The 25,081-nt window shown below is 40.7% G+C and overlaps 1 protein-coding gene across 1 annotated transcript in view; it reads left to right on the top strand.

The window, feature by feature from the left end:
* Positions 1–14,290, top strand: part of HMGA2 (high mobility group AT-hook 2) — a 119,794-nt gene extending 105,504 nt beyond the window's left edge. Inside the window, exons 4-5 of the mRNA XM_040982288.1 lie at positions 1,381–1,413; positions 14,146–14,290. Of these exons, the coding sequence (XP_040838222.1) occupies positions 1,381–1,413; positions 14,146–14,190 (78 nt within the window). The 3' untranslated portion in view covers positions 14,191–14,290. The remainder of the gene's footprint in view (positions 1–1,380; positions 1,414–14,145) is intronic.
* The last annotated feature ends 10,791 nt before the right edge of the window (positions 14,291–25,081 follow it).

Here is a 25,081-nt window from a genome sequence, read left to right as displayed (position 1 = left end):
ATTCCTGTCTCAGTTGTGCCACTTTTGATCCACCTCCCTGCTAGTGATCTGGGAAAAGCAGCAGAAGATGGCCCAAGAGTTTAGGCCAGTGCTACCCATGCCAGACCCAGTCTAGGATCCTGACTTCAATCTATCACAGTCCTGGCTGTTGTAGCCATCTGGGAAATGAGCAGATGGAACATCTCTTTGGCTCGCCCTCTCTGTAGCTCTGACTTTTAAAATAAGATCTTGACAGAAAAATCTCAATATTTTAAATTGGCAAAGATTTGCCTATGGAAGGTTAAACAAATGGCCCGTAAGCACATGGAAAGATACTCAACATCATTGGTCATGAGGTGATACCCAAATTGGATTGGATATTCAAATTCATATACATTGGGATGTCCATAATAAAAAACACAAATAATAACAAACATTGGCATATATGTGGAGCATCTTGAAATCTCACACCTCACTAGTGGGACTGTGAAATAAGGCAGCTACTTTTAAAAACTGGCATATAAGTGAAACATAGTTAATATATCAATGAGTAATTTCATCCCTAGGTGGATATCCAAGAGAAATTAAAACATTTCCTTACTCAAACTTGTATGTGAATGTGCCTAGTAGCCTTATTCATAATAATTCACAATAGCAAAAAAGGTAGAAACAATTCAAACATCCTTAAACTGGTGAATGGATAGATACAATGTGGTCTAGCCATAAGTGGAATATTGTTTTATGTAAAAAAAAAAAGAGTTGCATTACTGATTTTATAACATAGATGACTCTAAAATACACTATCAGTGAAAGAAGCCAAATACAAGAGACTGTATATTATATGACTGAACTCACATGAAATGCCCAGAATAGGCAAGTTACAGAGACAGAAAATGAACCATTGGTCAGTTAGGTACCAGGGAAGGGACCTTGACTGGGGACAGGGGAAGGAAATGGGAAATGATTGCAAGTTGGGGTATAGGGAAGATTAAGATGTTTTGAAGTTGAATTGTGATGATGGCTGCACAACTCTGAATATACTAAAATATTTTTGGATTATATATATTTTTATAAATGATTAGCCAGTCATATGCTAAATGAGAGAATTAAAAGGTTTGTAAATGAAATCTCAGTAAGGCTTTTATAACGGATAAATTAGCAAATTAGACTCTTCATTCTTAAAGTGTAGACAGACTGAAATTTTCTTTTTGGAATAATTTGGGGTGTATTTCAGAATCTAACTGGGATTTCTTTCAACTGAGATAACTTTAACAGATTTTGAGTAACATTCTCTAGATTTGGCTAACCTACTTAGACTTTACACTTGCTCTTTTGCTTAGCAGGCGAGTTTCAGCCCCTTTTTTTTAGAGTGTAACATTCGCTTCTCTCTTTCTTCCTCAGCCACAGCAAGTTGTTCAGAAGAAGCCTGCTCAGGTAAGAAATAATCATGTCTTCTCTCCTCCTGATTAATATAAAAACTAGAGTGAAATTATCTTGAGAGAAATTCCAAATTAAGCTATTGACTGGCGTTTTTCTAATTTTGATTTGGTTAGCACTGCAGTATTTTGAAAAGTTTCTGTATCCTTCAAAGTCAGAAATAAAATCATCAAAAAAGGTATTCAGTGTACAAACCATTTTTAAAACTTGAAAATAAATCTATTTAATTAAATGTCCTCAAAAGAAAAGCAAGTATTAACTCCTACCATGTTATTGAAAGATTTTTTTTAAATTAGATTTTGATTTTATTTTCCATCTGTCTGTATTTTTTTTTTACTTGATTCAGGATGTGTTAGTTGCAAAATATATATTCAATGAATTACTCTATGATGTATGAGTGATCCCAAAACTGCCAAAGGAGATTTTTAAAGATTTATTTACTTATTTATTTATTTAAAAGGCAGACTGAGAAAGACAGGGGAAATGGGGGAGAGAGAAGCTAGATCAGACTTGCAGTCTTCTGTCCATTGAGTCACTTCCCAAATGTCTGTAACAGCCAATGCTGGGCCAATTCAAAGCCTGGAAGCCCCCACGAACTGCATCCTCATCTCCCAACGTGCGTGGCAGGGGCCTCAGCATGTGTGTCATCTGCAGCCATTCTAGAAGCATTGGAAGGAAGCTAGGCTGGAAGCAGAGTAGCTGGGACTTGAATCATCGCTCTGATACAAGATTCAGGTATAACAAAGGGCGGCTTAAACTCTGTGCAGCAATGGCAGCCCTGGGAAATTATGTAATCCTAGTTTTGAAGCCTATGATCAAGCCACAGTCTCTGAAGCCTTCCGTAACATCAAGATTAGGAACCAACTTTGCTTTTCCAATCGCATATGCCTAAATTCCTTGTCCTGATACATACAGAAACATAAAAGCCATCCTTATTGAGAAAGTATATCTTGAAGAAAATAAAGGTGAAGAATAAATTAAAAATTATGGCAAAGAATCTTTAAAAAGTTGTAGGAATGCCCTGAAATTCTCCTCCCTTTTGAATTTAACTAGACACTCAGGAGGTCTAGTTCGAATTACACAGAGCCTGAAAAAAAAGTCACTGAACATTGCCAAGAACTACCAAGTCCCCTATAAATCATTTTTACATAATTTGAAATATCCATAGAGTCTTTTTGCCAGAGACCTTGAAAGATGTTCATGGCACAATCCGGGAAGCTTAAATGTCTACTGTTCTTTTACAATGCTGCTTGGAAGAGAACTGAAGCTTCTAAACACATTTGAGAGTACAAAGAGTATGTACTTGGCTAGTTACACACGTACTGTAAATGGAATAAAAAGAAAGTTACCAAGGTAAAAATAAGTTTCACTGTTGTTACCACACCTAAAGGCCAAGAGTTGTAAGGGAGCACCCCAAATGCTCATGTATGGGACCAGCGATGTGATGCAACATCACCGGCATCCCACATCAAAGCCCTGATTCTCGTCCCAGCTGTTGCACTTGCAATCCGGAACCCTACTAATGAGCCTAGGAAAGCAGCAGAAAATGGTGCGATGATTGGACCCCTGCCATCCATGGAGGATCACAGGAGGAATTCCTGACTCTGGCCTGACCCAGCCCAATAGTTCCTGCAAGGCTGTTTAATGAGTGAACCAGCTTTTCCCCTGTTCTTCCATCTCTGTTACTGTACTTTCCAAATAAAACAAGAGTTTAAAAGATATAAATTGTTTGTAAACAGTACTAAACAAATTATGAGAAACTTAATATTTTAATAGAAGATCCAAAGCTCTGTTTAGCTTCTCATCCTTACTAGTAAGCAAATCAAGGAACGGTGATTTGATAGGAATATTCTGTGTATTTGAGTCAAAAGATATCTCAGTGTTTGCCATTGCACCATGAGCTGATGACCTGATTGGTTTGTTACCAACATTGATTCGGTCTTTGCCCTTAGTATTGTAGGAAAAGATGCGTAAGACAAGACAGTTTGTGCATCTGAGGAATGTGTAGCCTAATTCAGAGGTTCTTAACCCTGGCTGTGCATCAGAACAACCTAAAGATGGTGTTCCTGTGGATGCAGCGCCTGTGTTGGAGCCAGCCTTAAGAACTCTTTTTAGATCATCTCTTTCAAATGCTACATTCATTGAGATCAAGTCAGGTAGCCTGAAATCCACTATAGTGCAAGTATTTACACTATGAAAAGTGACCAATAACTACAGATCAGGGCTTTTTTCCCCCTTGTTGGAGAGCAAGTTAACCACATGCCAAATGTCCCTACTATTCAACAGTTCTGTTTTTTTGGTCCAAAAACTCAAATGCCAGTATTATTTATTTTTTTATATAAACTCGTAAGTGATTCTAATGTGCAGGTGGGGATGATGATACACAAGAACAACACCAAGGAAAATGCTTACATATTTCTTGAGCAGGTCATCACAGAATGTCCATCCACACAGGATGCACAGGGGATACAGATGTATGAGTGCGCTGTCATGTGGGATTCCCTGAAGAGTGGAATATTTTTATGCTTTTGCTTCTGTTGTTTAGTTGGAGAAGAGAAAATGGAGATCACTCAAGGAAACAAAGCTTACTAGTTAAGATGAGCATTATAAGCAAAAGTGGAGAGGCAAGAACTAACACACTACAGGAAGAGACCATTCATGTGTCTGGAACCAATTGTAAAGTTGGTATTAAGATATAAATATAATTTTTTTTCTGAGAAAATCAGGAATCTCTAAGTAGCCACAATGGACCAAGTGAACTGTTACTGGTCAATCTGGTTGTTGTCTAGACCCTGTCTAGCCAAAGGAGAGGAGTTCAAGTATGGACCAAAAAAAATGAACATAAGCTCCCTGGACTACCTAATTTATATTGTCCAAGTACACATTATATATTATGTTAACATGGGGACACATGGAAGCTCATGGAGGATGATATAAATTTTACATTGCTTTCAGAAGACTTTTTTTTCCTTTCCATCTGTTTCTTTCAAAATACTCTCCCAAATGGCTTTTCCATGTGGCAATCTGGATTAATTCAGGCTCATGTTCTCTCTTTACCAGTAGCACTTTGAGGGGTTACATTCAGATACTGCTTTGAGGTGGTGAAGATTTTAGCACAAAATTAATTTTTTGTACTAAAAGGAAAGGTTTCCTGGGTCTGTAACGAGACCTGACTTTGTTGTTCTGGCCCCAGCCCTGAACTGATCCATCTCTCTTTGTACTGTTTATCCATGGAGGACAACGGGATGATAACAGCACCTCAATTCCAGAAGATTACTGTCATACTCTGACTTATTTTTGGCTGCTAGGTTTTCCATCTCCAGAAATGTGAATTCTGAAAAACTCTAGACTTTTAATTCATGACAAACTCCTTTTTTTTCTCAGCTGTTTTCATTACATATTTTTAAATATGAATTTTGTTAACCAGAGGAGGCTTTGTTGTCATTAGGACCAAAGCAGTAAGAATCATCTTCCCTGCACATATTTCATAAGTATATAGGATTGGGCCCGGCGGCTCAGTGGCTAAAGTCCTGGCCTTGAACACACTGGAATCATATATGGGCACTGGTTCTAGTCCCGGCAGCTCCACTTCCCATCCAGCTCCCTGCCTGTGGCCTGGGAAAGCAGTCAAGGACGGCCCAATGCTTTGGGACCCTGCACCCGCGTGGGAGACCTGGATGAAGTTCCTGGCTCCTGGCTCTGGATCAGCGCAGCACCAGCCGTTGCGCTCACTTGGGGAGTGAATCACCAGTAGGAAGATCTTCCTCTCTATCTCTCCTCCTCTCTGTACATCTGACTTTGTGATAAAAATTAATAAATCTTTTTTAAAAAAGTATATAGGATTATAAAGACTATAAAGACTCTATGGTAAGGTATCCTCACTCTTTCACCTTTGAAACTTCTTCAGAACTTTCAGAATGCCACTGCTTGTGATGTGCACTTAGCTCCAGCAGTCAGAGTACCACTTGGGGTGCTTTGGCTGAGTCCCACCTCAGCTTCTGGTCCACTTATCTGTTGATGAAATGCTGAGAAACAGCAGGTAGCAACTCAAATAGTTGGGTCCTGCCACCGCAGTGGGTGACATGAGTTGAGTTCCAGTCTGTGGTCTTACACCTGAGCCAGTGCCAACCAGTGTGAGCATCTGGGGGAGTGAAGCAGTAGATGAAGCACACATACTCTCCACTGAAAATTTACAACTGGGGAAAAAGTTTAAACGCCACCCCTTACAGCAGGGATTCAAAGCAGTGAAGTTCATTCTGAGGATACAAATCTAGAGTCATGACAAACTTCAACATTTCAATGCATTTGTGTTTTTGCTTACAATGCCTGTCTAAAAAGGAATATACACTTAAGCGAAGCCCTACTGTGGGGCTTTGTGTTCGGAAAGTCTACACACAAACCTCAAACCTCAAAGGTGTCCCCTGTTTCTAGTGGGAAAGTTAATAGTCTCTTAAAAATCCAAAGTGGAAAATCTGCAATATTCACGTTATTTTTTTTAAATTACAAATCCATTGAAAACAAAGCTTACTAAAGAATTCTACTGCATTTCTGTGTAAAGTATTTTAAAGAGCTATAAATAGAAACCAACTAACTAGACTTCATTAGTAATAAATTGAAATTACTTAGTTTTAAAAACAATTAGAAATACTTAAATCCCCAGATGTCTGGGAATATCTTAGCGTTACTAGCAAATAGAGGCCGGTTTTTCTTTGAATAAAAGAAACATCATAAAGGTTATTATTATAGATACAAGGAGTTTTGTTCCTCGGGTTTCTATTTTGATAACAGCAAATCTCTGCCCATCTGAGACCTCTCAAAAGCGTTTGCGGGTTGATCAAATATCTCACTGTTTCTCGATCTTTCTGAGGCTTTCAATTGAGATTAGTAGGGACTCCTTATATGTTATTTACAATTCAGATGGTTTTACTGACTTCAGCTTTGCCCAAAAGGAAAACACATTTGTAAAATGCCATCTCAGTCTACTCTGCTCATTGTTGCATGGCCCTGGCAAGTTCTACTTTGAGCAATTAAAGACAGGTATAAACCTGCTGCTTTTTAGTTTCCCAAAGAGAAAATTGGAAAGATTTCAGTTTCTAAACGACAGCAGACAAAGCTTTCTATTTCAAAGTAGACCTTTTACCTGCAAGGAATATCCTGTGAGTGGTGTGCAGCAGGGCAGGGAAATCTCAGTAAGCCTTGGTTATCATGGGATTTTTCCCCCCTTTCAAAAAAAATGTTGAATGTTTTTACAGAGACTTCAAGGGCAGTTTTAAGGATGTTTATATTTCAGACAACCTAAACATTGTTTGGAGCAAAATGAGAGATTTCATTTTGGGACAAGCCAGTTGATGAATTGCAGTCAGCATCTTACTCTCAAAGAAGGCATTTTTTTTCCTGGGGGCTTTTAGTAGAGGCATACAAAGGAGGAAGATGGAAGGCAAGAGGAGAGCGCGTTCTCACTCTAACACTCATCCTTCACATGGTACCTTGGCCAATGCAGTAAATAGTTCCTAATAAATCAGACTTGCAAACAGTCATTTGTCCGCTTGCTCAGGGAGCATAGTGATTTATACTAGCTAAGTCATGAAGAACACTGATTTATTTATTTTCCTACTTATGTTCTTTCAAGCTGGTAAAACATTTTGTGGGCCAGTAAATGTTTGGTACCAACTGGCAAAACATGAAGGATCCTATCAAAGACTGCCCTGAGTGGCAACTGTTTTGTTGTATAGGAAATACTTTTTGATTTAACCTCTGACCTCTGACATTGCAAAGGTCAAGGGAAAGGGGGGGCGAGCAAAATAGAAGCCAATGTTTAACCCTTTGTAAAGTAGCTCAAGGAAGTAAAAGCACAAGGAAATTGGAGGGCTAAGGAAACATATCAAAATGATTATTAACTGTAAACAGATGAAGTAATTAGCTTAGCCAACAGTTGTAATAAAGGAATATTGGCGAGATGAAGTCAGCTTTTTCTTGGCAATGAATGCCTTACAGAGATGACAGAACTTCTAGCAGAAGTAAAAGAACATCTCTCAATTTGGGACAACTTACAAAACTCCAAAAGGCAAAATATAGTGTTATTGACTTGACAGATTTGCTGTTGGATTTTTTTGAAGTCTGACTATTTTTAACTATGTGGGGAAAAAAAAATAAAATGGTAATACCTGCCAGGTTTTCCCATAACTACTGTGCAATGCAATGCTTCTCTACATTTTTGTGTGAGCTGGATAAAAACCAATTATTTATCCAACATGAACTTCATTCTTACTATCCAAACTTACTAACTCAAGCTAACATGGAACAAATAATAATCAGCTTTAAAACTTTGTCTTTGGAAGTAAACTCTTACCATGGTTTCATCGAAGACACATCTTCCACTTAAGAAAGGTTCGCTGGACATTTAAATGTCCAAGAAGTAATTCTTTGTTGACTTAACATTATTATCACTATTTTTATATTCTTATTTTAAAATCCTAAGTCAAAATAGTAAAGAAAGTTGGTGGAACGGATTAAAATCCAGAATCATTCTGATTTTTTACACAACATATTTCAGCTAAACAAAACATTACGCACAGAGGGAACAAAGCAGAAAAGTTTCACCTGGTCTGTGCTGTCTGCAAGCACGTCAGGAATCTAACCAGTATGCAATCTTTAAGCTAACCATATTTTTAAATCATGTTGCATAAAAATAAGAACAATCTTCCACAGCTTGAAAATACCGACATAGATTTTCATCTTCTGAATGCTTCCTTCATGCAAATAATCCGCTGCTGTGTCTTCAACTATTTTGTAACATGATGCTCCTCCATTAAGAACTGGAACTGACGTGGAAAATCAACAAAACCAATGGTCATCAGAAATCGTGATGCCTGAAACTTGCAATTAAACATAAAAGATCTCCCTCTCTGGAAACTGTGACTTCCATTGCAAAACTTTAAAATCAATCGATAAAGCCCTGGGTCCCAAGAAAGAGAAATGCATCATGTCCCAGGAGCAGTGTTGTCTCTGCCTCAGTAACTTCAGTGAGAGACTTCTCTGAGGGCACGGCCTAGACAGACCGGAATGGATTCTGGGAATCTTTTTTATTAAAGATTTATTAATTTTTATCACAAAGTCAGATATACAGAGAGGAGGAGAGATAGAGAGGAAGATCTTCCTACTGATGATTCACTCCCCAAGTGAGGGCAACGGCTGGTGCTGCGCCGATCCAAAGCCAGGAGCCAGGAACCTCTTCCAGGTCTCCCATGTGGGTGCAGGGTCCCAAAGCTTTGGGCCTTCCTCGACTGCTTTCCCAGGCCACAGGCAGGGAGCTGGATGAGAAGTGGAGCTGCTGGGATTAGAACCGGTGCCCATATAGGATTCCAGTGCGTCCAAGGCGAGGACTTTAACCGCTATGCTATCATGCTGGGTCCCCATTCTGGGAATCTAAAGCATACTGTGTTGTTTTCTTTTGGGGACATTATTTCATCACAGCTCTTTTCTTAAGAATCTACCATTGAATCACAGGTAAATAAATAAACACAGAAGGAGTAACTGAAATTACCAATCGCAGTTCCACACAATAGTCTTACTCAATTTTTTAAAAAGTTTTCCCATGTGGTTGTCACATTTTTTTTCTCTTACACAAATCTGTAGTGTAGTTACATGGTTTTCCCATTATTGATGTGACTCAATTGATGTGATAAGACAAATGTTACTCAACTCATCAATGGCATTTGTGGGGAGTGGCATCCCACATCAACTTCCTTTATATTAAACATACACCAATGTATGAATTGATGATACTGGATGCACAGTAAGCCTGATGCTTGTAATATATATCTATCTTTACACACACACACATAGATATGCACATACATATACATACATACATATCAGTGTATAGATAGATAGATAGATAGATAGATAAAGATCAGGTACAAATGTAATCCTAAGCTCTCAAGACTTCTTTTGAAAAACACATTTTCCTCCTTGCATTTACACTAAAAATCCCTTGCACTTGCCAGATTATGTGGTTTACATATGTTCCATTTAAAAGGTTTTCTATAATCTGCTACAGAGTTTTCCTAGATGGAGGAAATAATGACTTCCCACGAAGCTAAAGAGCCCCTGTCCATTTTAAATTAAAATCTCTGACAGAGAAATCGAAAAACTTGGTTTTGTGGTCTTGTGGGTCGCTTAGCTGCAGATGGAACTTGAAAAATGGGTTCCTGGTCATTGCTGCGGAAGAGGAAGAAAGCCCTTTATTTCAGCCCTGACAGGAGCAACTCAGGATCTTCATGAATATGTCATCATGAGTCTTTAAGGAGTTGGATTTAATATTATTCAGCTGAAATTATCCTTCCCAGATTACCCATCATTAGTAATTTCGTTAGCAAGACAGCTTAAATTACAATGTACCTATTTCTAGTTTGCAGTATGATAGCATAAAGGATTGCAGAAGTCTTTGCAGTCAAGAGGGAAACAAAAGCCTTTCCTAAAGCCACCTGGGCTTCTGTGATTTTGCACACCACCCTACACACTAAGAGGGGTGTCACAGTGGTGCGACCACCAGTGTGCTTACAGAGAGAGCATTTTCATTTGCTGATTCCATGTAGAACTCACCAGCCTCTCTCCCACTGCAAACCTGCTGTTTAGTCTGCATCTGAAAATTAAACCCAGAGCCCCAGCTTGCAGCCTTGCATTTGGAACTTCCTGCCAGCCCACACCCTCACATGTGCCTATGTGGTATGACCTATGATTAAACTCAAGACATTTGAAAATTCCATCAAGCATCAAGAGTTAAGGTTAGACATTAGGCTGTCTTCTTCCTCCTTCTAAACTCTAAGTCGAAGTGTACCTAATATCATATACATCATTCTGAGCCAAATGCGAAGTACATGTCTGGATTTTAGTGTTGGTTTTTTTTTTTTAAACTGGCTTAAAGGAATGAAAGACTTTAATACATTTTTTGGTCATGAACAAAAGAAAAACTGAAGTAAAATGAATATAAGTTTCCAATAGTTTTATATGTACATTTCTTCAGCTTTACCCAGCCCCTTTCCCTCTCCCATTAGTTTTCTGCCTCCTGCCATCACCCCCCCCCCCAAAAAAAAAAATCCTCTCACTTCACCCTGGTGTGGTGCAGCCCTGTTGTCTTTGTAAAGTAGCTGCATGAATGGCTGGGAGCTGTTCAGTATTTAGAGGTTTTAGTGATTAGTGCTCATAAAAGTGTCACTGTGCACTTCCACTCTGAAAAGTTCTGTTATCATAGCATCCCTGAAGCCCACTCCAACAGGTAAGCCTTCTCGAGCAGAAAGGCGCTGTGCCACCTTCCTCCCTATGCCATCCACCTGCCCCTAAGGAGAAGTGTGAATCTCTGGGCTAGAATGTTTCAACAACTTTAAGACGGCCGGTCAGGAGCTCGGCAAGCTCAAAGATCCTTTCCTATGTGGCAAAGTCTATGCAGCTTTTAAAAAATCATCTTTTGATGTGAGCTATTATCTGCAATTCATGTCTGTGTCTTCTAAGCCACTGAAGAGGGCTGAGGCCCAGGGGTCTTTCCCAGCTACTTCTCCTTGCGGGGCGACACAAGAGCCAGCTCTTTATTCCCCCATTATCTATGTCTTTGCACCACAGAAGAGCCCCTGTGTGAATTCTAAATCCAGATTGAGACACACCATGGCCCAGGGTATCTCGCCATGGGTTTTCTGACTTTGTCTTCCTGACAGGGAGGATTTTTTCTTCTCTTAATTGCACACACATTTGTGGCATAGCAGCCACACATGTAGCAGAAGGCCAAGTGGCTGGAGAGGTGAGACCTGAGGTCTTGTAGAGATGGGAAGTGCCACCCAACCAGCCAGCGTCATCCACTTGGCAGCCGTACCTTTGCAGGATAGCCAGTGGGGTTATGCCAAGGAGAGCTGTCCGAACTTCATGTTTGAGAGAACCCTCGGTCTGAGAGCGGGAGAGCTGTACTGCCACCGAAAGTTTAACGGGGTGAGAATCTCACTTCTGACAACCTAGTTATATTCCCAGTAGTACCTGATAGTTACAGTGGAAGAATTTCAAGGTCAGCAAAAAATAAATAAATCAAGCAGCTGTGTGTGTGTGTGTGTGTGTGTGTGTGTGTGTGTGTGTGTGTGTGTGTGTGTGTGCGCACGCTTCTTTACTGTTAACTAAGAAAACCAAACAAGGCAGCATCATTTTCAGCTGAGTTGTGTCTAAGCAGTTTGGGTATTAGGAGTTTCAGAGGCTCGGATCAAGCAGCATTTGTGAGAATGTTTTGAAAAGCTGATCACATTCCATCTAACATAAGGTCTTTGTAAGTTCATGGCCTGAGAATTCTATTTCCTTCCGGATTTGGAAATACCTTGGTTACCAGATGATATAGGAGAATCACAACGAGATCCAGGCGGTTTCTCAGCTTGGCTGAGATCTGTTAATTTGTTGACCATGAGAAAAAAGAATAAAACATACCTGCCGACTTTTCCACTGTGCTGTGTTTCAGAGTAGCTACGCTGCCAGTCCACACCTCATTTCATAATGAGAAGGGAGTCACTGGTGGGGAATGGATGAAGAATGTATCCACCGAAGAGCTTAATGACATTCTGAAATTTAAATATTAAGCTACAAGACAATGTCATAGGGCGGTTGATCCCTGGCTCCGCTCTTCTTTCTCCTGGCCATAGCTTTGATCATGCCACATCCCCCTTTGTGACCAGGACTCCACAGAGAATCTCAAGGTCATGACCTGTTGCCTAGTTAAGAGGTATAGACCTGCTGCTTAAGTATGTGAGGCTCCAGCTAGGGGAGGGGGCGGACGGGGTAGAGGGGAGTTAGATTCATACGTTCCACATTTCCCACAAAAACCCAAAGCAGACTAAACAAAACCGGTGTGAAATCTCATGACTTGATGCTGCTCTGGTTATATTTTTTAAGCTGTAATCCATTCATTTGTATGTGTGTTTATTCCCAGGATTTACAGCTCTCTCAGACTTTGGAGGAAAGAGAATGTTGGAAACCTTTTGCAAAGGGTTTGCAGGCACAGTGGCCTGTGTTTAAAGCCCAGGATAGAACGGGGGAAGAGAGTGAGTGAGTGAGTGAGTGAGTGAGTGAGTGAGTGGGACCACCTTTCCTGTGGGCTGGAAGAGTGTGTGTGTGTGTGTGTGTGTGTGTGTGTGTGTGTGTGTGTGTGTGTGTGTGTGTGTGTGTGTGTGTGTGTGTGTGTGTGTGTGTGTGTGTGTCCACCGTGCCCGTGAGTGCCTGTTACCGTGGGCTTTTCCCCTCCCGTTCGCTGCTTTTACGCCAAGGCGTCACACATGGTAGCATTTAGGAGCCCCTTCACAGCTGAAGTGTTTCAAACACTAATGAATGGAAGTTTGGTCATATAATGCAGACAAGCTTTGAGGCATGCTTTGCTGAATGGTGTACTGTAGTGACCCGGGGAAGGAAGGGAGGTATAAATTGTGTCAGTTAGCCACCCAGACAAAACGAAGCCATGTGGAAAATCAAATCTATTAAAGTATGAAGAGTGTTAGAAGCTGTTGTACGCGGGCCGTTCTGGAAGGGGTTTAGTTTGCTGCAGGAGTAAATGTTTACCTGCTCCACCAGATCTTTTTCACATGCCATTTTAGGAGACAACGTGCAGCATTTGATAAAAATCATCCTCTCCCTAACAACGCTTTTATCAGAAATGTTTATTGTCTCCGCGTTACCACCCATGTCCTGGAAGGTACTGTTAAATAAGCAAAGGGAAAGAACTCCGCAGTTCAAGCCGCCTTGCAGAAACCCCAACAAATTCCAGAGCCCCAAGGAATCAGAAAAGGGAAAAGAAAAGGAGGAGCAAGGTTTATATGAAGAGGAGACCCTGCAAAAACATATATATTCGATTTTCTCTGCTTGGCTGGCCCACCGTTAAATGTTTGGCCAGTATGGATTTAGTGCTTAGAGCACTTCTGCCATGCTTGGGTCATTGTCTCAAAATGGGGTTTAACAAATACAAGACCCAGGAGGTAGACTGGACAGAAAGCTCGCTCTCAGGGCATTCTCAGCAGTGCCTGTTCTCGGCCGCCTCTGCACGGAGCATGGCAGACACACAAGGAGTCTGGCACTGCTGGGACTGGACACTCACGCATCCTGGCCCCAAGACTTCCCACACCTTGCATGCCCGTGCCTTGGTATTCTCGTCGGTAAAATAGGAGGGCGAGCCTACTAAAAGCATCTAGTAAGCACTGCACATAATTAAATCAGCCTTTGCCGTCACAAGTGTCTGGTGGCTGGATCTCCTTGGAGCTCAAGAGAAGACATTCCCCCCCGCCAACTCATCCCCACCTCTAACTGTATTTGTCTTGCTTGTGTACCGGTTTTTTTTTTTTTTTTGAAGTGATAGCCAGCCTACTGTCCGGATAATTTTATCAGTTACTTTCTTTTTTTTTTTTTAACTCCAACTGGTGACATACCAGCTGACACAGGCCTGACATTCCCTGGGCTGCCGACAATTGAATTTGCTGACCAGCCGCCATGCCGGCAAGCGCTAAGTCAACAGTGGTTAATGAGCGCTCTGGGAAAAAACAACACCTTGATTCCTCAATGACAGCGGTGTGGGCAGCCCAGGGAGGTGTGGGCAGCCCAGGGAGGTGTGGGCAGCCCAGGGAGGGGGCGCTGGCCCAGGGCAGGCTTCCTCTTCTGAAGGCAGCCCGACACAGGCTCCCCTGGGAACGGAGGCTTAAACCCTTTGTGCTTTTGCAGGAGACTGAAGAGACCTCCTCACAAGAGTCCGCCGAAGAAGACTAGGGGGCGCCGCCGTTGGATCTCTACCTCAGCAGCAGTTGGATCTTTCGAAGGGAGAAGACCCTGCAGTGACCACTTAACTCTTCTATTTTGCCATGGTCTTTCCACTTTCCTCTGGGGCGGGGTGGGGGGGGCGGGCGCGGGGCGGGGGCGGGGCAGGGAGAAGTCACGTAACCTTCAAAAGGACTATATTAATCACCTTCTTTGTAATCCCTTCACAGTCCCAGGTTTAGTGAAAAACTGCTGTAAACACAGGGGGACACAGTTTAACAATGCAACTTTTAATTACTGTTTTCTTTTTTTTTTTTTTTCCTTAACTTACTAATAGTTTGTTGATCCCATAAGCAAGAGTGGGTGGGTGAGGAAGGCTCTGAATTGGATTGTCAGACAGTACACCGCACACAAGCAAGAAGCGAGTCCCTCCCGTGACCTTGGGCTCGGTGTGTGACACCGGGCACGCCTCCATCCCAGCCCACCCCACCCGCTCGCGGTAGTGAATCCCGTTTAGAACGCCAAAGATAAGGGCTAGATTCTACTCTCTTTTTTCGTATAATCTTGTAGACATTTACTTGATGATTTTTTTTTAACTTTTTTTTTTTAATTTCTAAATGAGACGAAATACTGATGTATCCTTCCACTCAGCTAACAAACCAGTAAAAGTTATGCTCATTTTTTTTTTCAAAAAAGGAAGTAAGCAAACACATGTTGCCAACTCCCGTATTTATGGCTACCACATGGATCAGCAGGAGTAATAAATTACTCTTAGCACCCGTGGCCAGGACAACACTTCGCTTTCAGGAAATCTGCTTCCTACAGAGCCAAATGGCATTTAGCGATAAATAACCCTTGTTAGCCTCAGAGCATTTAAGGAACCTAGACAAGTAAAATTATCCTCTTTGCAACTTGATGGAAAGGTACAACAGAATTAATGCATGATAAACTCACCTGAACGGTGAGGTGAGCGGAGCGCGCGAAATCTAAATTGCTTTTGCTAATTGTTAGAGAGCCATTTAAAAATGTAAAAAAGAAAAAAAAGAGAAAAAATGGAAAAGGAAAAAAAAATGCAAGTCTTTCTCTTCTCATTGCGTTATCAGTTTCCATGAAAGACCTAAATACCACTTACCTCAAATTAAGCTTCTGTATTACTGCAAGTAATACGTTTTGACATAAGATGGTTGACCGAGGTGCTTGATTGTTGGCTTCCGTTCGCCATCCCTTCATTCAAACTGCACTTTTAGCCAGAGATGCAATATGTCCTCACTCCTCAATACTACCTCTGAATGTTACAATGAATTTACAGTCGAGTACTTATTACATGCTGCTATACACGAGCAATGCAAGAAAAGAAATAGCTTACTGGGCAGGTGATTCACCATCTGCAGCTCTTTCTGGACACTCTGTGACAGTTAACGAAGAAGCAGTCTCCTTACTGTGTTTCAGCATGGCTATGTCTTTTCCTGTGTTTTTTTTTTTAATTAAAATTTTACCAGTACTTGTTCAGCTTCTCTGCTAGATCTCTACATTAACTTGAATATTTTTTTTAACCAAGTCGCTCCTAGGTTCTTAAGGATGATCTTCCTTAATCACAGTATGTATCACACAGAATTTGACTGTAATGTTGAAATGTTACTCTCCAAGTCTGTACCTCAAATGAATTGCTTAAGGAAACGGACTAATTGACTTGCAAAAACCTACCTCCAGACTTCAAAAAGAATGAACTTGTTACTTGCAGGCATTCATTCATATTTTTTTTTTGATGTTTGAAGTTGTTCAAACTGCAGCTATCCCTAATCAAAACTATTTTTGTAAAACATTTGATAGAAAGGAATGCGTTTTTACATACTTTTGCAAAAAAAAATGAATAAATAAAAAATAAAACCAACCTTCAAAGAAACTTGAAGCTTTGTAGGTGAGATGCCACAAGCTCAGCTTTTGCATAATGCAATCAAAATATGTGTTTTTAAGATTAGTTGACTATAAGAAAATGCTTGACAAATATTTTCATGTATTTTACACAAATGTGACTTTTGTAATATGTCTCAATCAGATTTATTTTAAACGCTTCTTGTGTAGAGTTTTTATGCCTTTCTCTGCTCGTGAGTGTGCTGATTTTTAACATGGTATTATCAACTGGGCCAGGAGGTAGTCTCTCATGACGGTTTGTGTCAGTACAGCTTTTAGTACTGAAGCCTAACAGAACTCAAAGCCATCTCTCTTCCAGCCTCTTCAGGGAGGTAGTTGGGAAGGCCATGCACCTCCCTGAAACCGGCAGATCGCTCACTGCTGCAGTCACCATGGAGCTATAGAGAGAATTAAATCACAGCATTGCTGTTAACTGCGCATTAAATAAACAAATAAACAGTGGCTCGTAAAAACGGAAGTCCATTCTCTCTCTCAGAATGGTCTGAATGGGCCTTTTAGAAACCTCATTGGCCAGCTCATAAAATTGAAGCAGTTGCTCAAGTTGGCCAAACTCTGAGCATCGAGCGATTTCCATCTCTGATGAAGTGACTCTTGTATTTTCTGTATGTTGTACAATCAAAACACACTACTACCTCTTAAGTCCCAGGATACCTCATTTTTCATACTGAAAAAAAAAAGCTCGTGGCCAATGGAACAGTGAGAACATCATAAAATTTTTATATATATAGTTTATTTTTGTGGGAGATAAATTTTATAGGACTGTTCTTTGCTGTTGTTGGTCACAGCTATATAAGACTGGACATTTAACTTTTCTACCATTTCTGCAAGTTAGGTATGTTTGCAGGAGAAAAACTATCAAGACGTTAATTGCAGTTGACTTTTTCCCTGTTTCTTTGAGCGTCCTCTAACTTTATTCTTTGTTCTTCATGTAGAATTGCTGTCTATGATTGTACTTTGAATTGCTTGCTTGTTGAAAATATTTCTCTAGTGGATTATCACTGTCTGTTCTCCACAATAAACATAACAGCCTCTGTGATCCCCATGTGTTTTGATTCCTACTCTTTGTCACAATTCCATTAAACGAGTAATAAAGTTTGGTCAAAACAGGTCAAAGAGGGAGACATTCACAAGTCATTTTGTTGCATCCCCCGCATACTGTGTGGCCACATCTGTGCACCCTCTGACACAAAGTGTATTTTGTAAGTATTACACTCCTAAATCAACTGCCCATAACTCAACTTTCATAGTTTGACACTGAATTCTACAGAGACACTCTTAGAAGAAATATAAAGGAAAAACAGTCTGGTTTAAAATTACAGAATTTTTTTTCTTAAAGTTTGCATCTCCAGGATTTGTAGTTGCAGTATCAGATATACGAGTTATTCTTAAAGGAACATTTAGAGGGAGATTCAGACGCTTGTTGAAAAGAATAAAAACAAAGCCACAGAATTTCTTATAAGTAGGAGTAATTTAATTCTACAAAACCACTAGCAAAATCAAAATTATTGCCAAGCTCAAGGTCACCTTTATACTTCATTCACTGGTTATGAGTGATCGAGTATCAGTCCATTTTCCATAGCTATAACAAAAACCTTGAAGCTGAGACCTTATGAAGAAAAGATGTTTATTTAACTCACAGTTCCAGAGATGTCCAAGATGAGGTACTGCATTGATGTGTCCTCTTGATGAGTCCTCTCAGCAAATGATGTCACCGTATGGAAGAGATCACATGATGATATGAAGCCAGAAAGTGTGGAGTTCTGCTCTTTAGAGCAATTCCCCATTATAGGAACTAGTTGGGTCCCCTGAAAACTAGGTTATCTTTTCCAAGCGCAATGCGCCACTGACAAAACTACTTCGCACGAGGCTCTGTCTCTTTATGGTTTTGCTACCTCACCACCACCACACTGAGGACCCAGTCCCAGAGAATGAATCCTTAGACACACACAAGCCATATGCAAAGGATAGCATTTTTTAAAAAAAACGAAAGTACATATTACCGCCATTGTTTCTAAAACTTCTCCATTTAACTTCTTAGGAAAATTTGCTTCTGCAAATAACTTGCCCACTTGAAAATATCTCTTGCAAGGAAATTTGTTGTGGAAGCTATGATTTCATCCCTTCCATTTTTAACTTCTCACCACCGACATTATATGCTTTCCTACCACATAGTAGGCCCAGAACAAGAGGCCTTTCAAAAGGTTGTCTCATTGAGGAAAACTCTGCAGAAACAGAAGCAGCCACAATATCAGAAGCATAGGACCAGTTGCAATGACTTCCAGGAGAAAAGACCATCTTTTCATTGACCTGTGTCATGATGTTGGCCTGTTGATGTGATGTAGCCCATTTGGTCTCTTCATTTTTGTGAAAAGCATAAAAAGAAACAGTTACTTCTTAAAGATAATATAAGAAACAAGCCAAGAAAGAATCTTTGGCTTTAAAAAGAAAGGATTTATGTCTAGAATAAGTAGATAATTGGGATGAGGTTTGTTTCTTATTTTTGGAGTTTATATTCATTAAATGATGTCTGAATCAGGCTTGTGTGTGTGTGTGTGTGTGTGTGTGTGTGTGTGTGTGTGTGTGTTTAATTAAAATGTTCTTTGACACATGAGTAATGGACTTACACAGGTGATTATGTGAAGAACTCCTATATGTTTATAGCAAGATTTAAGGAGAGTATCTTCCAAAACACAAGCCAACACATTCCAATGAGTTGTGTCTCTACCATATGCCAGATAGTATTAGGACCAAAAATGGTCAATGAAACCCCCGCCCCCAGAGCCACAAAACCTGTAATGTGAGAGTTAGAGCCAAGGAGGCTAGAGCTCAGGGGCTCTACCTAAGATAATGATAAATGAATTACCTTGAACTCCTTGTCAACACCAGGGATGAGTCTCAGGCCCTCTTCGAAAAGGGTTTTTTAATGTCACCCTCAGAGAAGCCTCCAGAAGCTGCATGGATGATGGGTTTCAGCCAACGTCACATTTTATATGGGAGTAAGGGAAAGAGGTACTTTTTAACAGGTTCAAAGATACTCAACTCATGAATTCAGGATAAGTAGTTTAGGAGCATGGGTAGGAATACAAACAGAACTAAAGAATGAATAACACTCCAGCCAGGGGGCATATGATGCAAGCTCAGACACTAGCAGAACTTCACAGAAATGAAACAATAAGTACAAGATCCAAGGAGAGATCAGAACAAGATATATTTCTTTTCAAGTTTGATTTAAACAAGCTAACTTTTAATTGAAAAAGGTTAATTCTTAGACTCAGGTCATCCTTGAATTGTTCTTGAGTTCTAGGAATTCTGGCCTGAAAGGCAAAAGAGAAATTAAATCAAAATTACTTTGGAAATACTTAGTACCAATGGATGATAACTGAAGAGCTAGAATGTAACAGAGATCTACCTCCTAGTCTGAGTTTACCCTTTTGTCAAACTCAACAATCTGATCTCTTCCCGAAGTAGGTGGGAAATAGTTGTAAACAGTTCTCTGTTTCTTAGTCTTCATCCTCTGAGGTCAGATTCCATCCACACTACACTTGCCAGACCTCTGTTCTGCTCATACCAAAACCGAAAGGTGTCAGTGGGAAGATGTCTCACGTCAGTGAGTAATAATACCCCCACTGGCTATTTAGTCTACAGCAATTGAATTCTTGTTTTCTGCCTTTGAACCTAACTCAACAAATTAATGGCCCACCACCACTCTGTATGTTCCAGGCTTTTTCGTAGTAGCCTTTGAAAGTCTCAGAAGCCTTCCCCTGTATTTCAGCCAACCCTGGGAGTGACTGCTTGGGGGTTATGGATACCATCTCTCCTTCTAACATGATTACCAGTTTCTTTATTATTAGATTCTGCCTACCTTTTGGCTACCCTCATCCTAATTTAAGTATCCATTCTTGGGGACATGGCATAGCAACATTTGTAAATAATGCACTGCCAGAACAGGTTATGAACAAAACTTATCTTGGAAGGAAACCAGTAGATTTAGAGTTTGCCCTAGGTGTTGGCCCCTTGAGGCCCTGGAGAGGTGAGGGGAAAGATGTTCCTTTAACACATGGTGTGGTTTTTCTCTGGGTGATTGAGATGTCAGGTGCTTTAGTCTCTTCTGAGTCTCGTCCCTGACTGATGTGTGCTGTTCTGTCTGCCGGGCATGTAGACAAGGTCTTAGAGAAACCAAAGCAAGAGGAGCTGCCATTTAAGGAGTGACACTCCAAGAAAGGCAACAGACCAAATAAAAAGTTAAGATTAAAATTCTGATATTTCATCCCCCTTTTGACGATGGTAATGATGACGTCCAAGGACAGGGGCTAAGGCATGCACTGCCTCACAGAACACAAATGGTAAGCAGTGTGATCATTGGGAATGGACTGCTGGGTTTAAACACTAGCACTGCCAACCACTAGCCCAGTCCCTTTGGCAAGTTACATCACTTTTCTGTAATTAAAAAAAAAATCAAACTAATAGAATCTGCCTAAAATTTTTGTTATACAGATTAAATAAGTCAAGACATGGTGAAACATTTAATAACATGTGGCATAAAACAAATACTATCTAGTGCTAGCTATTGTTTGCTCTCTTGCCCCCGCCTAATGTTTTCTCCTCTAGTCTGTGGCCTTATTTGATCTTTTGCACAGAGGAATAGCCACAGATTGTGGTAAAAAAAAATGTATCAGTGTTCAAAACACAACTTTGGTTGTACATTCCATGCATGGAAATCATTACTATGTGCACATACCATTTTTCCCATGTGGTTTGTTCTGTGTTCAGTCTCAAAGGATGTGGTTATTAAAGGGAGTCACTCCTGAAAAACCAGCAGAATGCAAATTGCCTCTTCTGCAATGACAGACGTTGGGGTCCCTTACAGTTTTGCAATTTCATTTGGTTTCAAGATTGCTTGCTCCATTCTTGCCACTGGTCCAGGCCATTGTCAGCCTTAGTTGCACCAGCCTCCTGATTTTGGCCTTGGTTGGAAGCATCTCAGTGCTGGAAATCAGGATTTCTTGGTGGTCTTCTTTTCCTGGCTGGCAGCATTCAATTCTTGTTATTCCTTTGGATTTCCGCCTCCAGCTTAGCCCACCCACCTAATGGAGCTGAAGTAACTACACTTTTGCAGCCAACTTTTGTACTTCATTCACATTCTTTAGAGCACCTAACTGTCCTCTTTTGTTTTGGGTATTGTTTTAAGATTATTTATTTTTATTGGGAAAGCAGATTTAAAGAGAGAAGGGAAGACAGACAGATCTTGCTTCCCCTGATTAACTCCCCCACCTAGCCGCAACAGCTAGAGCTGAGTGGATCTTAAGCCAGGAGCCAGAAGCTTCTTCCAGGTGTCCCATGTAGTTTCAGGGTCCCAAGGCTTTGAGCCATCTTCTACTGCCTTCCCAGCCACAAACAAGGTGATGGATGTGATGTGAAGCAGCCAGGACGCCAAATGGGATCCCAGGGCACATGTAAAGCGCGGATTTTAGCCACCAAGCCATCACACTGGGCCCCCAACTGGGCCTCTCATACTGAACTCAGACTACTCTAAATCTCCTTAGTGTTATAGGTTGTCAAGGGGACACCTGGATCCTTGAATAAAGAATAATTGAATTCTTAGTAGAATAAAAAACAAAAAGCAAACAAGGAAATTGATTTCCCTGCTCTTGATTTTCCATGGGTAGAAAATTTCCAATCTGGGGCAGAGTAAGAGGATTGCCTGTCCGTCTTTACCTGCATTGCCACATCCTTAGCTGAGCTTATGGCTCCTGCACTGGCAAATAATGGGTATATTCAGAACTTCTTCAACATAAAGGAACATAAAACCATTTTTAAATGATTTGAGCCAAAATGAAAATGTAGCAGCTGCTAAACCAAAAAGTTCGGGGCACTGGATGCTTAGGCATGGCTTACTCCAGGCATGGCTTGTTGCCTTATCAGCCAACAGTTCAGCTTTTCTCTGTTTTAGTTTCATACTCAGATATGTTCTTCTCTAGTGGTGATGAAGCAGCAGCTCCAAGTCCCAGACTAACACCCTCTTTACCTAGCAAATGCTGCAGAGAGATATTCTTTTTGCCCTCTTCCACGGTTTCCAACAAAACCTTAGGGTTGAACATTGTTGGGTCATCTTGGATCTCAGGCCAAAGAAACATGCTAGTCAGAGGGGAGAAACACTGATTGGCTAGATGTGGGTCACATGTCAGTCCACAGAGCCAGTTTAGGAACAAGAGCCGCTGTAGGTGAGGAAGGAAACAAAAGGCAGCCAGCTCCATCTGCAACATGAATGAGTGATACTCAAAAAAAAAAAAAAAATCAAAGTAAAGGGAAAGATCCAGGGGGAGAGAAAAATAGACCCAGAAGAAGAATAAAACAAAAGCAGCTGTTGCAATGGCATAGCCAGCATTTCTAGAAAATTAAGTGAGTTAAATGAACACGATTCCACAATATCACATATTTTATTATTCACATGAATGGAACACAAACACCTTCACAGCTGTTGGTCTGCAAGTTGACTTTATAGGAGAAAAAAAGAAGTCTTATTTCAAGGCCTTAAGATTTTGTTGATTCTTACCATAGCACACAAGAGCTTCATTTATATAGGGGGTAGGGAGGCAGAAAGAAACAGAGAGTAAGAACAACAGAGAGCAAAAGGGGGAGATAAAAAAGAAATAACGTGAGACCAAACCCAAGCTTGGGATAACAACTCGTGAAGAAATTCAGGGTGCCACCTTGCCGGGGCACAGCCCCAGGGATGTAAGGATGTCTCTCCAGGATCCACCACACAAAGATTCACCCGGCTCTCAGCAGCACCATCTGGGGACCATGCTTCAGCCACAATGGACCCTGAGGGACTCACTTCCACAGATCCCTAACAGTTCATCCTAGCTGCCCAGGCTTAAAGTTAACTTTTCAAAACTGGATTTCCAAGGGACTATTGAAATAAAAGCTCAATCTCTGGATAATTATTCCCCATATACTGAAATTCTTTCATTTCACTATAGTGCACTATATTTGGATGTTCTGCCCATTTAGCAATCCAAGAATGACCAACAGGAGAATAGGGACTCCAACAGACTTAAGGGATTGTCTAAGCTGAATCAAGCAAGTTGACTCTAGGACTCGGAACATTTTCCAGAACCAGTAGAATGTAAGGTTCCATTACTTTATTTTAGTTCCCAAATCTGTAGGTTTGACAAAGTTTCCTGTAGTCTTGTCTTTTAAGTCAAACACTGAGCACATTGATACACAGTCATTATTTATTACAGTGTGACACACTTAGACATAAAATAATAAGTACTAGATTAATCTCCTGTCAATTTAAAGCTATCTGAAAAATAAAACCCCAAATTCAATCAGCAAATGAAAACATAACATTATACAAATCCAGAAGATCTATTGTACTACCTAACTACTGCAAAAATGATCTTTATAAAGCTAGGAACTTCAAACACTTCCTAAACATGTCTGATTCCTCTTTGTCTTCGTTTTTACGACTGCAGCCTAAGCCACTATCACCCTCTGTGTGCTGTGATTCTGTGGTCTCACCCCATTTCAGTTCTCTCTCTACACACAAGCAAATAATTTCTTTCCAAAAACACAAATACGATCACAATTGTAATACTCTCAGAGTCTTTCCTGCAGCCCAAATAGCCTGGTAAGGCATGGCCTTGATTTTTTTCTCCAGCCTAAGTTCTCAGTCTTCCTTCCTTGGTGCTTACTGAATTTTCAAGGATGATTTGGATGTATCTTTCTCTTTCCTTTGACTGTGAGTACTTTTTTTACAGGCTCTAGACTCCTTGCCTAGAATTATTTCCTTATTCCTAGCCCCTCTTCCAATCCTAACCATCCTCTTTCTAATTTTTCAGATATCAATGTGGGTGTCTCTCTCTAGAGGACCTTTGCTGATGTTTCACGTCCTATACCTGAAGGGTCAAATCCTCTGGAGCAGAGGCGGGTATCCTAGGCCTCTTCCCACTAGCAAGTGCTGCCACTGTCATGAGCAAGTTGAAGAATGTGCCCGCGGATCCTGTGGCAGATGGGTTTTCTCCCCTTCGTGTTTGCGGCAACAGCACTCCCTGAAAGAATGAGTGCTGCCTGATTTTCTAAGCAGTAAGATTCTTTGTGGTTGCCTCTCATTGTACCTTTTTCAGACCTCTCTTGTCCTCTGGCACCCTCCCGATCTTCACTCATAACTCACCTGTCCTCTTTCATCCAGGTCTCTTCCATTCCCAACCCTTTGTTGCTTCCCTATTTTTCCCTCAATGCATCCAATGTAACTTCTGCTCTGATCCAGTTCCTAAGTTCAACTTTTCTTTTTAAAGATTTATTATTATTATTATTATTATTATTATTATTATTATTATTATTATCAAAGCCAGATATACAGAGAGAAGGAGATTCAGAGAGAAAGATCTTCCATCCGTTGGATCACTCCCCAAGTGGTCACAATGGCTGGACTTGAGCCAATCCGACTCCAGGAGCCAGGAGCTTTTTCTAAATCTCCTATGTGAGTATAGGGTCCCAAGGCTTTGGATCATCCTCTGCTGCTTTCCCAAGCCACAATCAGTGCTGGATAAGAACTGGAGCAGCCAGGACACAAACTAGCACACATTTGGGATCCCAGCATTTGCAAGGTAAGGATTAAGCCAATAGTTTATTGCACCAGGCCATGTAAATTCAACTTTTTATCAGCATATTAATCTCGTATGAAAAACAAAAAAATAAATGACAGATGCTCCACAATCCATATCTCACACAAAACATGCACTATATGAAGCAGATAGTGGTTGTTTTATATCCAAACTACTCAGTATCTATATTATTTTATTTCTGGTGACAGTACTGCTTTTTGTGAAAACTTTGTACTCTCTGCCTACAATATTCAGCCCTCCCTGGTGTGAAGGCAGGAAATGTGACTTGGGTCTGGCAAGTTGATGCAATGCAACACTCTGATTAGTTCGAGAATAAGGGCTCACCCTAAGGCAAATCC

The sequence above is a fragment of the Ochotona curzoniae genome, unplaced genomic scaffold (assembly GCF_017591425.1).
Source record: "Ochotona curzoniae isolate NIBS_2020 unplaced genomic scaffold, NIBS_Ocur_1.0 contig_1014, whole genome shotgun sequence".
In the NCBI taxonomy this organism is placed as follows: Eukaryota; Metazoa; Chordata; class Mammalia; order Lagomorpha; family Ochotonidae; genus Ochotona; species Ochotona curzoniae.
The sequence above is the reverse complement of the archived record's forward strand: the minus strand, read 5'-3'. Positions and strand labels throughout refer to the sequence as shown.